This window comes from Cyanistes caeruleus, chromosome 7 (assembly GCF_971803275.1).
Source record: "Cyanistes caeruleus chromosome 7, bCyaCae1.hap1.1, whole genome shotgun sequence".
In the NCBI taxonomy this organism is placed as follows: domain Eukaryota; kingdom Metazoa; phylum Chordata; class Aves; order Passeriformes; family Paridae; genus Cyanistes; species Cyanistes caeruleus.
The window spans coordinates 6,048,576-6,066,962 of record NC_141707.1 but is presented as its reverse complement, the minus strand read 5'-3'; the positions used below and the strand labels follow the sequence as shown (position 1 = coordinate 6,066,962).

Genomic DNA, 18,387 nt, shown 5'->3' with positions numbered 1-18,387 from the left:
GGGGTTGTGGGCTATAATGTGGTCACAGCCCCAAAATAGATGATCTTTTCCTTCTCATGTCTGAGATTTCCCCTGAAGTTTTGTATGTTCTGTGTAACAAACTGATGGTGAGTTGGTTTGACATGGTGAAATGAGTGACCTTTGCCTTAGAAGACATCTGCAGAGATCTCTTTCTCTCTTTCCAAAGGCAGCTCTTTTATTCAGAGGTGCATGTATTTATAAAGCCAGGAGAAATCTGGGCAGGCTTAAAGAACAGGAGTGTGGAAACTTCTAATTTCTTTTTACTGATCCTAATATTCACGTGTGTATTATGGACTGGGCAAAGGAGAACGTGGCCTGGTGAACATAAATGAGATGTACTGCTCACATCTTAGCAAAAGTGCCAATTTCTTTGTATCTATCTCCAAAATTCCATCATGTTACACTACACAGATATATTCCTCAAGCACATGGAACTCACACTTGGTATTTTCAAGACCTCTTGTTTTAATTTAAACTCTTCCAACACTTTTGTTGAAGTTAACCTTTAAGATTGAAGAAAGTTTCCAGGTAAGCAAGTGTTGATTGGAAGAGTTCATTGAAAATACAGTCAGGCAGCGTACCTAATTTATCTCATTTTTTCGAGAGGAAATACCAGGATTGCAAGTTCATCTTTCCAGCTGTTTTTTGATTAATGAGATCTTGTAGCTATTCTGGTATTCATCCCTGTTTGCAGGGCTGAGATGAGAACATAAAGCAAAGCTGGAAAAAATTGTCTACAGACCTGCTCTGGAAGAGAGGGGTCTCTGTGGTTTTGTTTTGTCATGGAATCACAGAATAGTTTGGGTTGGAAGGCACCTTAAAGCCCATCCCCTTCCACCCTCTGGCCCTGGGTGGTTAAAATTGGTGTCCTGAACATCTCAGCCTCATTGAGAGATTGGAAATCTTGGGAATCCACAGAAAGGTAAATGCTGCCTGATTTAAAAGATACACCTCCCTCAAAACCAGAAGTGAGTCCTCAAAAATAGGTACTGCTACACTAATTGCATGGGGGTTGTTTGAAGAAGTGAAAAGTAAATTGGGCATTTTTTTTGACAGTCCTCTAAATCACAGTTTTTTTGGGAACAAACATTTTTTGTTTATTAAACTCCTAGCACTGTCATAAGCATCTGTAAAATTCATATTATGCCATTTAAATTTTATTTTTTTTTTTGGAGCTTATGTGAATTTAATGTAGGCATTTCATTGACAGTGACAGCACCAGGTAGGGCTGGACTCTCTGTAGTGTGTTTTGTGGTGACATCAAAAAATCCCAGTGCTGCCTTTGTGGAGAGAATAAATAATGCAAAGGAGAGAAAAAGCTGCAGTTGCAGCCTGAGTTGTTTTTTTGATTTCCCTGGCAGAGATGTCATTTTCCATAAACACTTTGTTGTGGGGTCAGACTGCTGTGGTCCCATCCTGGCTCTTAAGAAATGCCTCCAGTGCCCTATAGGATTAATATGGGAATGCTAATTAACGCTAATTAATTAATTACATGTGTAATATGATTCCACAGATAGCATACATGTAATACATGCTTGCATGTTCAGTCTCTGTATGAGCAGATGTGCAAATCCATCTATACAGGAACAGTTCTGTACACAAACATCTGTGTCCAGCAGGGAATCCTGGGGGTGTTTGCTGTGTTACAGCCAAACCACTGCACCTCAGGCTGTCTCCTGTGGTTCTCCCAGGGGAGATGACTCAGAATCTCATTGATGGCCCTTCAGATTTGAAGTCCTGGCATTCCTTTGCTGACTTCCCAGGCTGAGCCTGGCTGCCCAAGAGGGTAACAGCTAATCCCAGGCCTTGTCTGTGGTTATTGAGAGCTGAGGCTGGGGTTTGGTCAGCTCCAGGTCATCACAAATGACTCCTGCCTTGCAGATGCTGGAAAAAGTCACGTCAGAGATAGCAAATCCCTATTGCTGATTCTTGGGAAACGGCTGTGCTGGGAATGTTTGTGTTAGATCAGGCTGGAAGGGGCAGTTATGATCCCTTCCTCTGTAAGGCACCTCTCCACCTTTGCATTCAGTCTGTGGTGTGTAACTGAGCACATAGTTGTGCCTTTTGGAAAAGCAGCCTTGTTCTAAGATGTAAAATGATACAAAATTCAGAGCTCAAGTTCTATAAACTGATTGCTCTGTTAACATGTTTTATCTGAAATGTGTGTTAGTTCACTGTCAGCTTCCAGCCCTCCAGGACTTCCTTTAGCTCCAGGAAGGAGCTGTCAGTTACTGAGCTTGTTCCTTTGCAGCTTCCTTCAGCCAGTGAGCATCAAGTAACTTTTACAAGCTATTTTAAAAATTAAAGATGTTTGTTTATGCAGCTTTACTCATTTTACAGTTCTCCCACACACACCTTGCTAGGTGCCAGTAATTTTTTAGCAGGCTGCACAACAAATTTGCGCAGATTTACCAACATCTGCTTTCCCAAATGCTGGACATCCTTGGTGCCCACATTGCTCTGCAGTTGGGACACAGTCACTGGAAGATAAGCAAGCATCCTCTCTTGGTGTAGAGCTCAATAAATCAGAATAAAAAGATGATTGATGTCTCTATGTAAACTAAGCAAGGAGTTGCCCAACATTCAGTCTTCTCACTCTGATACAATCTCAGCGGTTTGGTGGTATGAGTTTTCTTGCTGAATTTAAAGAAGTTCTTACTAATTAGTGAGCTTGGACCACTCTGCATTGAGCACAGAAGTCTGTCAGTAGTTATGGATAGCCAGAGCCATTAATTGTCAATCAAGTCAATTCCATGGATTCTAAAGCAATGAGCAAGTGTTTAAGTTTTAATGACTACTCACTTAAAAATTATGTGAGCTGAAAATTGTAGGATTTACTGGGTTTTACACAGCAAACACACAGAGCTTTACTGATCTGCTCTGTGGCAGCCAGGTAGGTTGAATACTCAAACACCAGAGTTAGAGCTTGGCAGTGGAAAACCAAGTGAGGTTGGTGCTTCAGGGCTTGTGTATTCCTCATCCAGAGGTGCTGTGGGTGCTGTGTCTGTGATTTGTTAGCTGAAATCTAGGAAATACTTTCCATATGTCCATCTGTCATGGCTGCTTTGGGAACTGCCTCAGGACATTGCAGTTCTTTGCCAGGATCCTTAAAAGCCCTTACATTTCCTAGTGGTGTTTACTTCTGCCAAAAAACATTTCAAAGCCATTTGTACAACACACAACAGAAGATTCATTGCACGCTTCGTGTGGCTTAAAGTAGAAATGTTTTTCCAAGTATTCCTTAGATTTCTTCCTTGCCCAGGCCTGCTGGGCCAAGAACCCTAATGCTGTGTCCTGTTTGAATTGTATTTACCCTGTACTTGGTGCAATTCAAGCAAACTTTTGTCATCCTGCAGATTAGCAAACATTCATTTACTTTTCCATCCTTGTGATCTGGAGTTGTTTCAGTAGTAGGAGAAGCTGAGTTACATCTCCCTGTGTTGTTTCCCTGCACAATCTTTCCATCTTAGTGAAACCTATCTGTCAGCATTCAGTGCTTTGTGCTGTGTCCTTGTGAAGGACTAAGTCCCTTCCACTTGGCAGGGAATTTTTCTTCCTCCTCGTGAAAATCCAATTTATCGTATTTACCTGCAGCTCTGAAGTGCCAGAGCTGAGAAATGTAATGGGAATAGGTGTGTGTTTGCCAAGGATCCACTTTAAACACAAGTGTTTTTTACTTAATTCAGCGAGCCCTGATTTTATTTGCATCCTCTTTGGAAAGCAGCATTTAATGCTCAATTATTTTGCATAGGTTTGCGTGGAAGAGTTTGGCTCTGGATTGACTTCTGCAATTCTTTCTTTAATTTTTAAATTTTAATTAAAGCTTTCTCTAGGTGATAAAGAAAATAAGGTTTTTATTTCAGGATTGTTTCTGTGGAGATGGATTTAAGAAGTTCATGGTGTTAGGGAATCCAAATCGGTCTCTTCAGGTTTCCTCTTAGGATTGTAATTGTCCTACACATTCTCAGTTCTTTAGGGAACTTGGCTTAAAAAACCCAGTCCTTCCTGTCAGTGGCTTGTGATCTTTGCAGGTTGTTCTAATGTGTCTTGTGGGATTAAGGTTTTCCTAAAGTTACTTGAGGGACCGTCGTGTTGTCCTCACTAGTGAGAGCTCTAGTCTAATTCCATGAGAAATTCCACTGATAGGAACTGTTGCTGAGCATGGATTTCACTGAAGAATTTTTATAACCTTTCGTAATTGTAGGCAGTTTTTTTAAAGTCCTTAAACAGCAAACAGTTCTGATTTTTAGCAGAAGAATCTTGATTTCTCAAGCATTGCCCAGAGAAGCTGTGGCTGCCCCATCCCTGTTGGGGGTTGGATGGGGTTTGAAGCAACCTGGGGTAGTAGAAAGTGTCCCTGCCCATGGCAGAGGGTGGAATGGGATGAGCCTCTAACCCAAACCAGCACCTGACAAAGTGTCAGTGCCTGGGCTGGATACCTCCTGAGAACAGGTGAGCCATGGGAAAACATTGTCAGCAAGTAAGTAATCAAAGTATGAAACAAATAAAGATTTTCTGTAGATGATCTTGAGGCATCCCTTTTGGAAACTGAGTTGAATTTCCCCCCAGATTTTCCATTTTCATAAAAAGCTGTCATTGCCCAGCACAGCCTCCTCAGTTCTGGAGCCACCAGAAACCAGCAGCAGGTTGGGATTGTAAAGATTTTTTTGCCAAGAATTTCCTTCTTGTTGGTTTGTTGGTTATTTTTTTTTAACAGACACTTAGGTCTGGTCTGGGAAGCACATCTCAAAGTGGAAAGGGATTCCTGTCCTCATGTCTCACCTCAAGTTTAATCAAGCACCAATCTGAGAGCCTGGTGCTTTCTTCTCTGAATTATTCCTCAGGGTGCTAAATACAGGAGCTGGCAGATTTGGGATCTTCTATCACTGCTGAAGTTTGGAGTAATTTTGTCCTTGCACTGCTGGTGCCTTTAGACAGCTAAAGAGTCACAGAGCTCGCTGCCTCTGTGCCATTTCACATCTGATCTTTCTAAAGGCTCTTGCAAAATAATGTCATGGCCAGCTGTACTTTCATCTTCCTGGCTTTTTATTTCTTGTGCTCATACATAATAAGGGCATAATTACATTTAGATTTAAGCCTTCCTTCAAATTCCATTTTTCTGTATAGCTGAAGAAAAGCATTTGAAACTAAATAATGCCTTCAGATTTGGATTCTGCTTTATCTTAAATTGATCATGTTGAATTTTTTTTTTTTCTGTTAATGTAATTTCCTGTCTCAGGAGATCAGTCTGTTTGAAATCCTCTTTGATAGATCTGAATGAAAAGCATGCTATAAATGCCAGTGTGCCACAGGTGTGTTGGATCCTCTAAGCAGACAAACTAAAAAACTTGGAAGTTTGGGGGGAAATTACTCATTATCTATATTTCTTCCTCAGATCTTCTGGTTTAAAGTAGCTCATTTAAATGATTTACAGTAGTTTCTTTGTTTCTCTGTTGTACCTGCTCTTTGTTATAATTTTTATGTCAAAGGCATATTTGAATATTTAGCTCCTGCAGGGATTCTTCCTGTTCAGAAGACATCAGGTCTTTTCCTTGCCACTTCCTTACCTCCAAACTGCTTAGATTCTGCTTTTTATTTTCAGTTTTATTTTTGGCTTAATTCCTTGAGGCTTAAATCTCTGGGAATTGCAAATATTATCCACTGATCTGTAGTGATTGTTGGTCAATTTGGGTGCAAACCAGCTTGTTTGGGTAGCAAGTCACCAAAATTGTCCAAGATTCTCTGAAAGACATTTTTATATAAAACACATAGAGAATATAAAGTATAATAAACAAAATTTCATGGTCTGTGCATGCTGCATCCTGTCACTGTGCATTTCAGAGGAGGTGTTATTTGTGGTAAAAAGCATTAGAAATAGCTCTAAAAAAGCATTTTATTTTCCAGATAATTGTGGATAATCTGTGTTCTGTGATGGTAGTGGTCCTTGAGGAAACAGAACAGTTGAAATGCTTTTCTTTTTGCAAAATATTCCAAAGCACATGGGTGGGTCAAAAGTCAAATACCAGCTCTCTATGGCCCAAGTTTATATCATATTTCTATCTGAATGTTTCTTTATTGGACTAGAGCCAGAGAATGCACTCTGAGGGTTTTTAATGTCAAACTGCTTTCTCTAATGCCTTCCCTAAGGAATTTTTAAGAAATAATGCACATTTAATTAATTCACACATTATTTTTAGCCCAGTTCTCTTTGTCAGGCTATTCACCCTTGCAAATAGTTTCCCATCACAGCCAGCTGGAATTTTTTCCAAACATATCCCTAGAAAGTTCTGTATTTAAACAGTGACAGTGATATATGAAGAGTTCTGATAATTACTGTTACCATTTTTTAAGCTTGAATGTCAGAAGTTTAGTGATGACTCAAGGCAGCTGGAAAATTTCCTTTAGAACAGAGAAAATACTTGAAAAACATTTACTTTAATGCAGTCTTTAAAAGTATTTTATAATTATTATTGTGTTTTAGCTGGTACTGGAGGAGCAATGTGCTGGGGTTGGGTGTGCAAGGTGCTCATAAGGCATGAACAGCTTGAGCTGAATTAATTTTAAGGGGTTGAAAAACCAAAGTATCAAAGTTGGAGCCCTTGAACATGGCATAAAGGAATGGGAAATCAGCAGTAAACAAAATTTGCTGGAATTTTTTTCTGGCACCATGCTGATGGCTGACTTCAAGTATTGCCTGGGTTAGCCCTTCATTCATTTTGACAAAGTGACTGGAGAAAAGGGGATTGGTTACAGCTGCCAAGTGTAACCAAGTGAGGTGTTGTCAGGGAGTGGGGCTTTTCCACAGGCCCCAGCCCTGTGCTGGCAGACTTGAAAGGAAACCTATCTAAAAACTTCAGCTTGTCATCATGTCCTGCCTGCCTTGTCAGGAGTGTGAATAACTCAGTAACAACAGCTACGAAGCCAGAATATTTTTTTTCCTGCTGTCTTGAAAGATCTTTATTTCAATAGTAAAACATTTACCACGTAACTCCAAACTGCTTTCCATGTGAGTCACAGAGTGGTGTGGTTTGGAAGGAACCCTTGAGACCTCCAGTGCCACCTCCTGCCATGGGACACCTTCCTCTAACCCAGGTTGCTCCAAGCCCTGTCCAGCCTGGCCTTGGACGCTTCCAGGGATGGGGCAGCCACGTTCATTTTGGCAGATTTTGTACTGTGTCTTAGCACTGGGGAAAAAAAAAAATAATCAGACTTCCTACAGGTTCTGCAGGAACAATTTAACAGCCCTGTCTATTCAGAGCCCTTTAATCAAGCATCCCCCTGGGTTTGCTCATCTGGGAGTATCATAAGGATGGTTGGTGGTTATCAAATGACTCCTGATTAGGTAGAGCTCTCTATCATGTCAGCTTGTGGTCAGGCACTCTCTGTGCTTGGATTACAGAGACTTTATCCTGGAGGACTGGGCAATTGCTTTTACTGTGTTCTATTTGGCTGCATCAACAGAAACAAGTTTTAATGGTGCTGCTGGCCAGAAGAGCCTTTTGGGGTGTGTGCTCCCCAGCAGTGAAATGTGAGCTCAGGGAGCTGGGTTTCTTGCATTCCTGCACCATCTAACCCTGCTGGGATATTAACATAACCCTCAACTGAAAACCAGCCCTTCTAACTTGCCCAGCCCTTGTAGTGCTTGGTGCAGAAAACAACAGCTGCTTTGGACTCTTGAGTAGCATTGAGCATGTGAAACCCTGGGCTGAAATCCCTCTGGAAAAAAAAAAAATGGGGATTTCATTTAATAAGGGAAACCAGGTCTGGGCAAATGTGGAATATTCTGTTTTTCATACTCTCTGAAAATTCACAGGCTGGCAAGGTTTAAATAGGTAGGTAGCACTGAAAGATTTAACAGGTGGCAAGAAAAGATGATCCTTTGGTTTAAGGTTCTTACTTATTTCATCAGGAATGAAAATTCATGTTTTACCACTGCAAATCAGGGTTTTTTCTTTATCAGCTACAGGCAAGCCAAGCTTTTCACCTTGTCTTGATTTTCCTTGTAGTGTTCAGTAGTAACTGTAAGTTACTTTTGGTATCTTTTGTTATAAAGTGAAAAACAGGTTTAAACAAAAATAGCTGTTTTATTTTCAGTATCATGAAGTGGTTAGTGTTGGTTTACGATAGAATTTGTAAGCTTGACACTTACTTTTGTGTAAATAGAATAGGATCTGATGTCCACAAATTGCAGTGCTGGGCAACCAAACTAAATTTAAATGATGGAGAGCTGTTGTGGTGCTTGGTACTTTGCTGATGAGAATTGGCATGCTGTGGAGAGGGAAATGATTCACTCCGGGTAGGACAATGGAGCAGTGGGAGGCTGGGCATTCATTTGGATCATCTTAGTCCTGGATTAACAGCCTGACATTTAAATTGCATTCTGTTCCTTATCCTTTCCTTGCATGTCTCAGTCTTGCTGCAATGTTCTTACACAGACAACCTCTCTCACCTGTTTTATCTCTGCTCTGACAGGATCACTTCGGAAGGAGTAAATACAGACCGCTTTTCTCTGCTGTGCTGCCCTTTGTACTTGCAGGTGCCAGAGGTTCCCATTCCTCAGATGAGCTAAAATGCAGAAGGGAAGAAACAACCAGTTTTTTAATCTTGGCATTCTGCTTTTTACTTTTTTAATCTGCCTGCAAAAGAAATCCTTTTTCTGATTGTCAGAACTGAGGTTGGCCCTTGGCTTAAATCAGTGCTGGGCTGCACTGGCTGCAGTCACAGCTGAGACTCTCCTCCCAGGGCTTTTCTCTGCTACATCTTGGCATCTTCAACCCTCTAGGCTTGTGATAAAGAGAGTAAAGAATGTTTGACAAGAAGCTCAGTGCAAGACCAAGGTCTGAGTCACTGACAGTGTCAGAATTGGGTGGATAAGTCACCCTCCCCTGGGAAGCCTGTAGCACTGCCTGACACTGACAAAAAGAGGCTCCAGCAGGGTTTTTGAAACCATTCTTCTTGTCCTGTTCAGGGGAGAGTTGCTCTTCATGGTTGGCAATGGCTTAGGATGAATGGCCACTCATCCATGATATATTTGCCGTATTCTACTGGCAACCCCAGCTGTAATTCCTGGGCTGAAAGGAAATTTTCTCTCATGTGTGATTGAAGTCTGTGGCCATCTTTTTAAAAACAGAAGCAAAGGCTGTCATCAGGAGAGTAATATCCTTAAGGAGGCATTATAGTTCAGATAGCTGCTAAAATAGGTGGAAAGGAAAAGAAAGATTTTGCCTTATCCTTAGAAGCAATCAGTTTAATGTGATTAATGTCAAATATTGTGAGTGGGGAGAGATTCAGAACTGCAGGGCACTTCATGTGTAAAGTAAATTTTTGATTAAAGTTTCTTAGGCTGTAGAAATGTAATTGGATAGAGGATGGAGAGGAAGCTCTCCATAAACTAAACAGGCTGGTCTTGAACATACTAAAATACAAGATAATAACAATTAGGTGTAGAACAGAAGAACTTCTGCAGAGCTGAGGTTGCAGGAAATACTGAGTTGACAAGCCTGATGTTTTTCTCCTCCATACCCCAAGATGAAAAACTATCCTTTTAACAAAATGTTCTTGTGTTGGTGCATCACTGTGGTGTGGAGAGATGTGTCAACCCAGTGCCACTGTTGCTTTTAAAGCATTTCTGTTTTCTCTCCTTTCACTTCTCTGATGAAAGTTGGAGCCTGTCAGTCTGATAGTCTTGTAACAGCAGCAGAATAATTTGAAGAAATATAAAATTATGGATAAAGATGAAAGTAAGGAGCCTCTGGAAAACTTGGCAGCTGTGAAGTTGCATGAAAACAATCTTGCATTTTAATGTAATGCAAGTTAAAGGAGGTGATAGAAACATTTCTTTGTTCTCTCTTCCTCATGGCCACCGTAACCAAGTGAAATGATTCTGAATCACATTAGAGGGGGTGTTTGCTGTCTAGCTGTAGGTTTTCCAGCACTTCATCATGAAGACATTTCCAGGAGGTATTTTACAGAGTCACTGAGGTTAGCAGGTACCTGTGGGGATGGTAGTGACTCTTTGCCACTGATCGTGGCCTGCTGAGCTCAGCCTATCAGCAGATCCATTCCCACATCTGTCCCTTCACCTGGTCTGTTCTGAATCAGTTTGTCCTGGAGCTTCACTGAAGTGAACCTTTGGCAATTGCTTTGCTTTTTAGTGTTTGTTTTTGGCAGAGGAATCAAGGCTTATGCAGTGATGCCATCCATCTGTCCACTCATCCCAGCCTCCCCCTCAATCCCCAGGGCTTTTAAATATACACATGGATTTCCATCAGATTTGGCAGAGCAGCAGAGTCTACATCAGTTCCTGTAGCTGTCACCAGAGCTGGCAGCAGGAGCAGCAGAGAGAGGCTGGGCTGGGAGGGAGCCTCCAGGAAAGCTCCAGGTGGGCTCCTTGGGCACATCCAGCACAGAGCAGAGCCCAGGCTTTGCCCTGCTGGTCAGGCTGAGGTGGTGAAAAGTGCCAAGGGAAAGCTGGGTGGGTGTGGGGAGTAGTGATGAGAGTCTGCAGATCTGTGAGCCAGTCAGATTTTGCTGTCTTTGCTTGCTAAATGTGTCTTGTAAAGCCCTTTCTTGCCTGTGCTAGACATTCCCTGGCTATAGGTGCTCCAGACTCTTGCACACTAAGTGAGGCTTTATTTTGGTAAAGAGAACTCCCCACAAGCTATTCAAACACCACAGGGTGTTCCATTGATTCCTACTGATTACAAGCCCTGCATGTTTTTACTTGCAGTTGTCTTTTTTCCTCTTCCATATTTAGCCAATTTGAAGTAATTAGTAGGCACACAACTGAATTTTTAGGGGATTTTGTGCAATTCTGATTTTTTTTCATTTTCAGTGCTGCTGGCTCTTACTCCCAACATTGGAGCAATGTATGCTGTCAGAATTGCTGAAGAAGTAATTGAGGTCAAGGCTTTGAAGCTACTGCTTCTTCATTGTGAATTACTAATTCTCAAGGCATACAGAAAGAGTGACATTGTAAAATTCATTGTAAAATTGTGTACTTTGTCACACCATCTCCTCTATTTGCATGCATTCTGATCTCCTTTTCATAACATCTCCTTGGACTACCTTTTTAGCATTTTCAGTTGTTTTCAGTTCATCTTCAAAACTGGATTTTTCTTTTTCAACTCCCCCACACGATTTTGGAATTTTTCTGATATGAAGTTTGTGAGGTCACAGTCTTTCATAGTGAGAAATTACAGTGAAAAAAGGGAAGTTCTTAAGAGTTTATAATGAGATCCAAGGCTGTGTTAGAAAACAGTTTGAGGTGATACAACTACTTCTGTACCCATAGAAACAGTAAAAAAAATACTGATTTAAAACCAGGAACTTCCCAGGCTTTTGATTTCTGGTCTGGGTCCAAGAATGTAGGATGCAAATTATTCTTTTAGTTTTCCACTTGTTTGGTGTTGGACTTTTTCAAAAACTCTGTTGCTGGCTTTTAACTTAGGGAAGAGTAGAGAGCAGAAGAGCTCTTTAGTTCTGGTCAAGATAGGGGCATCAGCAGAGATGACCCAGAGCTGGTTCTCACTATGATTGCTTCAAGCTGGCTTTGTCAGGACCTCATTTTTTATGTTGTTTGCACTGTAGAATATTTGAGTCATTGTTGTTGCTTAAATTAGGGCAGTCTCATCCTTGCTGTGCTTGTTGAGTTCCCTCTGGGCTGGGATCTGTCTCTGTCCTTGGTCTAGTGTGAGGTTTTCCATTTAACCCCATCCCCTGGTTTAAAATGATAGCCCTGCACCAGCACTTGACATCCTGAAATCTCTTCCTGATGGAAAGTAGCTATTTCCAAACATTTGTGAGAACACTGCTTTTTATTTATAACAGTACAAAACTGCAGGGATGAAAGTGTGACGGTGCTTTTAACCTTCTTCAGATGAAATAAGAAACTCACATTTATTCCTGGCTACTGAATCAAGTACCTCTTCCCTGATTTCTTCTAGAGGCATTATGAAACACTGAAGATTTGTTTTAATTTCATGCACCCACAAGGTGTATCTGAAGAACTGAAGTAGATCTTCACCTTTGGCTAACCTCAGCTTTCCAAGCTTTTACCACATTGGAAAAGAATGTAGCCCCAAAAGGCTTTCAAGCTTGATGTGGTTTTTTGGGAAGCTATTTAATTTTTGTTGTGGGGTTTTTATTACTCTCTGATTACAGCTTAATGGCTTATTAAGAACAACAGTTCCATCCCAGTCCAAAAACATCTTTTCATAACAATTCTCCCAGTGAGTCATTGCATTTATTTATCTCCATATTTATTGCAGTAAATCCTTTACTTCCTCTGCTCCCCCAACCACCCTGTTTGGTGTTTGTTGTTCTCACTGAAACCATGGCAGCCATGGTAGAATACATCTTTGTTTTTCTGCAGCATTTCTGCATTTACAGAACTGCACTGGGGTTTTTCTTGGATTGCCTCCCCATTTTATGTTCTGTGTCCTCCTTACAGCCTTTGAAAGCTTTTCCCAGCGAGCACAAAGTGCATTAAATGGCATGTGCAAATGAGCAACAGCACAGCTGCTAATTGTGCTCACAGATGTATATAGGAAAACCCATTACTTCTCTAATGCTGCAAGTATTTATAGAAACCATTCCACATCTTCCATAACACTTTGATTATGGATGGAGCCTTTCTCAGGTTCAGCAAAGTTGATTAAGCTTTTGCAGATGGTTTGATTTGCTGAGGTAATGTGGAAGAAATGCAGATGTTTTAAAGCTTTTGTTTTAGATGCTTTAGGCATCTAAGTGGTTTAAAATGAAAGCTTTTGCTTTGCATCCTTTAGAAACATCCATGGCTTTTGAAAGGGAACATATGGCAGGGTTGTGAGTGCCAGCATGGAGTCTGAGCTACTGGAGCTGCCCAGTCAGCTTAGTTCGAACACCATTTGCCTGGAGTAGAGCATGACTTGCAAAACCCTCTGGCCTGACCCAAGGAGCTCCCATTTCCTCTGTGCTTGTGATTTATCCATCAAGATTCCAGATCCCAAGGACATAACCTCTCTTGGGAATGAGTGGTGTCCTCGTGGGTGGAAGTGTGTTTGCAGCTCAGAGGAGGTCAAGCTCAGAGTCACTGGGATAATTCAGGTAATTTTCCTGAAGGGCTTTTCTGTGAAGGGCTTTTGGCAAGGTGATGACTGCCTGGGCCAGCCTTGGAGGAGCAGAGGAGACTCCTGACCTCAGGCACTGAGGGATCCAGCAGTCTCTGCTCCCCAGGTTAACTCCCAGGGGGTTTTCTGTGTTTTCAGCAGCCCAGGTGAAATCTTAAATGGCAATAAATTCTGTAATAAATTGCCAATCTGTGGCAGTCTGGGAAAATCCCAAGTCCTTTGGCACCAGAGGACTCGCCTGGCCTCTATCTCCATCCAGCCCCACGGTGGATTTGGACTCACATTTGATCCAGGACACAATTTTCTTTGAGAAGCTGCTTTGCTCTCTTCATCTGGCTCAATTCTCTTGCCTTTGTCCAAACAGGATTTAGGTGTATTTATCTAATCCATAGCCTGTTCCTCTTCTAGGAACTTCAGAGAGTCCTTCTCTCCCTTTATCTTTCTCCAGTGGCAGACAGCAGAAAATTTGTGGAAGCATGAGGGAAATGGTTCCTGCTTAAGATGTGAAATCTCAAACAAATGTACAAATGTGTTCAGTGTGTTAATGACTTGCTTTGTCTCTGCAAGGTAGCTTCTCTCTGCCCTGGCAGGCAGGTCACTGCTTCCCACACTAATTCTCTAACCTACCTCTGTGTGCAGATACTTAACAAAAAAAAAAGTCCAAACTGTAGTGTTTCTCTTCTTCACAATGCTGCTCTTTTCCAAATAGCTGCAGTGGTGTGTTCTGGCTTTGGTAGTGTTTTTTTTCTCCCTGCAGTAAAAATTTCACCTTTTTTTTTCCCCTTAGGGTTTGGCTACTAAGAAATCTGCTAAAGCATTTCCTCATCCTTTTGCAAAATCACAATTGCTTGGTATCTAGGAGAATTTTAAAATCTAAAGCTGGGATCACAGGCCATGAAAATCAATCTGGCTTTGACTGCACCTGCTAAGCAGAGAGCTTGTGGGAGATACATTTATATAGGTTTTTCACCCCCCACTCTTTTCTTTCCTCAGAGAGCTAAAATTTAATTACAGAGCTTGGAAAACTCCTCACATCATGTAGAGACTGAGCTAAATAAAACAATGAGAGCAAGGCAGGAACACAAATTGTAAAAAAAGCACCTCATACTTGAGATTTCTGTGCTATTCAAAGGTTTCATTCAGCTCCTTTTTAAATGGGAGGGGATGTGTGGGGGTTGATGGGTGTGAATACTTATTATTTTCTGAAAGGGGGAAAAGAAAACAAAGGTGGCTTTCAATATAATTCATAGGGCTAATGGGTAGATCTACCTGGTTATTATATCCTAAAGCCTTGGATTGACTTGATTGGAGTGACTGCCATTTCACTGGTGCTCAGAAGTCTTTCCTAATCATTTTAGCACCACAGGTCAGGTCCTAGCAGAAGTTGTTTGGAATTTAACCTTGGTAATAAATGTTGGATTCAGGTAGTTTTCTGTTAAAATAGAGCTGCTTTTTTAAAAAATATTATTATTACTATGATTATTAGCACAAAAGAGGCAGGAGCAATTGATCTGTGATCTTTTTCCTGAATTTTACAGGACTGTAGCTCTAAAGGATGTCAAGGTGGATCAGAAGTTTTGCCACAGTAGGGACAAATGGGTTAAACTGCTCATATTTCTGCAAGGACTGGCCAAATAGTGCAGGGTGTGAAGTGCCAGTAGTAGATATATTAAGGATAATAAATGAGTTAAATTTGCTTTGGGGTTTTTCTTAATACATATTTTTAAAATTGTATTTTTTGGGTAATCATTATACATAATTTGTTTTAAATAAATAAAAAAATATTCCCGAGGGAAAGTTTCCATCAGAACTTTTCCAGACCTCTCTGGTAGCTGTCACCAGAGTATTGTGTTTGCTTTGGATAACTGAGCACATCTTCTTCGGGTTACAAATTAAAAGCTTAATAAAAGACAAGCAGTTAATAAGCAGAACTTGGTGCAGTACAAACAATTGAAAAAATAGTGTCTCCTCTCCAGATCTGCCAAATCAGGTCAAACATCAGTTTTTGAAGCATTTCCTAGATCTTGAGTGTGTGTTTCTACAAGCTTTTAATAAAGGGTAGAATTGAATTTTCTTCTGGGGTTGAGGCTCTGTGGATCCGCTCCCAGGTGCTCTTAAATATAATCACAGAACCCCAGGATGGTTTGGGTTGGAGGGCTAAAACCTTCCAACTATCCATCAATCCTAAAGTCCATCCCATTCCGCCCCCTGCCATGGGCAGAGGCACCTTCCACTATCCCAGGCTGCTCCAAGCCCCGTCCAGCCTGGCCTGGAACACTTCAGGGATCCAGGGACAGCCACAGCTTCTCTGGGCACCCTGTGCCACTCCCTCTCAGGGAAGAATTTCCCTCCTAATACACCATCTTAATCTTCTCTCTATCCATTTAAAATCATTGTCCCTTGTCCTGTTCATTTTGTATATGTTTATTCATTGTAAAGGTTATTTCTTAAACCTCTTCATACAAACATCTTTGTTTAAACAAAGAGGACACTTTCTGTGGGATGTTGTCTTTGAAGGGATGTTCTGAATCTTTCTTTCCCTTCTCATTTCTAGCAAGATTTTGCCTCTGCCTTTTTATAATACAGGGTACATCCTGCTCTGCCAAATTTTTTTTGCTTCTGATTATTCAGTGTTGCACATAAGCAGCTGTGCCCAGAGAGAAGTTCCCCCCATTAATCAGGAAGTGCTGAGCCATATGGCAGGTGAGGATGGAATATTTGCAGCTCTGGGGTGAGCCCCTCCTGTTCACAGCCAGCTTCACACGCAGTGAGTACCCTGCAAATGCATCCCTGCCAACACCATCAGGTCCTTCAGCCCAGGCTGCTGAGTGACAGAGTGGCTTTCTGGAGCCTTTTCCTTCCTTACTGAGCTCTTGCTTCTCTTCAGTCCCCACTGAGAGCCCATTTTCCTGTGTAATAACTCAGAAAGGGACAGAGGGAAAAGCTGAGGGTGCTCTGAGCTGTCTGCACTGCCCTGCTCTTGATACTGTGCACATAGGGAAGGTGCAGGTGTGTGTCCAGTGGTGTTTCTCAGCCTTGTGCTCAGCTCCTTTCAGTGATCCATCTTCTGGAGAAACAATGTGCAAGAAGCCCTCAGTGAATTCAGTTTCCACCACAGCTATCATAACCTGCATCTATGGATTGAAATTGCCTGGGTTTGGAAATTTTATTTCAGCTGAAGATGGCATTAGCTTTGTAGTGTTAGTTTTTTAACACAGCGTGCAGTTGGATGAGTGTGGAAATGGGTGTGCTTGCAGCAGAGTGAGAAAACCTCTACGCACAGCATTGCCTTTAGTAGGTGACATAGTGGAGCAAAATTGCTGCTCTTTCACCCCAGAAGAGCAGGCAGCATGTTCCTAAGGAACAGTGGGATTTCTGCAGCTGTATTTGTAATAGGATATTTCTGGCCTTAAACTGCATTTTAAACTTCGTTGAGATTTCTGAGCACTTGCACGTAGGTTTGGACATCTGTGATGCACTTGATCAGCTAAAAAGTGAAATCACAGAGTTGCTGATGGATCACAGGTTTTCTTTGATCCTTTTGGATTTTAACCATGGGATAACCTTTATCCTTTCACTGGTAGAAAACCAAACCATCAAAAGGGCAGCTGATCTTAACTGTTTGAAGCTTGGTGTTGGAGCCAGGGAACTATTGATGTGTTCCAAGCTTGACTGAGGCAAAAAGGTCATATTAGTGCTCCTTCCTGGTGTGATGTGCTGTCCCCTTTGGTAGTCTGTACCAAAACACTTGGGATGTGTTTGAAAGGCATCATTTTATGTATTGGCAAACCTGGAGCTGACAAGTGACATTGAAGCAGGACTGTGCCATGTTGTGATCCCACAGGTCATGGCAGTGGGATTTTGTGCCCTTCCTAGTAAAAGCAGAGCCTTGGCAGAGAATTTCAGTGCTTTCATGGCCACTGCTGTCCAGGCAGCTCCAGTGTACCAGGGCAGTGTTCAAAACCTCCTCATCTGCATGCATTGTTTTTTTAGTTGTTTTCTTTTCTAACAGATGTGGGTACATAAATTTCCCAGGTTTTCCTGCTTTATCTTCCAGCAGCACACAGAACTGGGAGCTGGAAATTCAGCAGAATGCACTCTGGAGCACAGGCCCCTCGGTCTGTTTGGGTGGAATATAGTTTAATACCAAGCTGTAAGGTTCAGGCTCGCAATAACGTGCCAGGAATGTGGAGTCTGCCTGGCACCCTGACCTGCACATGATGTCAGAATTCCTCTTGCTTCGTAAGATTATTTATAAGATTTATTTGTGCTTTATAAGCACAAACTACCAGAACTGTGTGGTTTTCCCTGGATGCAGAGGTTATGGAATAGCAGGCAGTGCGTACCTAAGTTGGTAGCTGGTGATGGCAGACTCTCTTCCCGCTTCATTCCCCAGTGTGGAGCACTCTGTAAGGATTCAAGGCCCTGGGGGAGAGCCATGGGCCTTTCCCTTGCAGGGAGCTTTCAGCACTTCCAGCAGCACATTCCCATGTGAGTCCCTGCCTGGGGTAACCGTGCCTGTGCTTCCCTCCAGGACGACTTTCGGAATAAAGTTGAAGATTACATTAAGCGCTACGCGAGATGATGAAGGGAGATGGATGGCAGCAGCACAGCTCCGCTCCAGGGTTATCCTTAACTTCAACAGCAGCCAAACCAGCCCGGATTGTACCAGTCCTGTGTCCATGTTGTACTGAAGAAGAAAACTAACTTCATAACCTGTTCATGTTCAAAGGAGAGTTCAGCATAAATACAGCGAGAAATTGTGTCTGTTGGTTGAAAAAGTTGTCTGCTTCCTTTTACAAATGTTTACTCTTCTGAACTGTACTGTATATCCTGTTGATGAGATATGCTTGAGAAGTTAAAAGAAATCACTATTGAAATTGTAATTACACTTTTTTTTTTTTTTTTTTTAACTCTTGCCTAATCTGGAGGGGGGAAGGAAAAAAAGAAAAACAAACCCAAAAAAGCCAAGCAGAAAAGGTGGCGTGTTTTTGGAACACTTTGAGTTGGCAATAAATGGTCTCCTGTGAACCAAATCACAAAACTGTTGCCTTTGATGAGCAAAAACAATATGAGCTTTTTCTAAGAGTCACTCAGCTGAGGCTTAGAGCTTGCCAGAGTGGAAGTGCAAAATGAGATTCTACTTCTGGTATTGAAATTCTGAATGCTATTTAATGTAAGTATGTTTTTGTCACAGTTTGGAATTTTTACATTGTTAATTTTGGGGCCTGTTTGGGCTACAGTATTTGGTTTAGTT

The 18,387-nt window shown here is 41.7% G+C and overlaps 1 protein-coding gene across 2 annotated transcripts in view; it reads left to right on the top strand.

Moving 5' to 3' along the window:
* The window catches only part of UBE2F (ubiquitin conjugating enzyme E2 F (putative)), a 53,159-nt gene extending 34,985 nt beyond the window's left edge, over positions 1 to 18,174 (top strand). For both annotated transcript variants that reach the window (XM_023930608.2, XM_086896293.1), the window contains one exon: positions 17,665 to 18,174. In XM_023930608.2, the coding sequence (XP_023786376.1) occupies positions 17,665 to 17,715 (51 nt within the window). In that variant the 3' untranslated portion in view covers positions 17,716 to 18,174. The remainder of the gene's footprint in view (positions 1 to 17,664) is intronic.
* Positions 18,175 to 18,387: the final 213 nt, after the last annotated feature.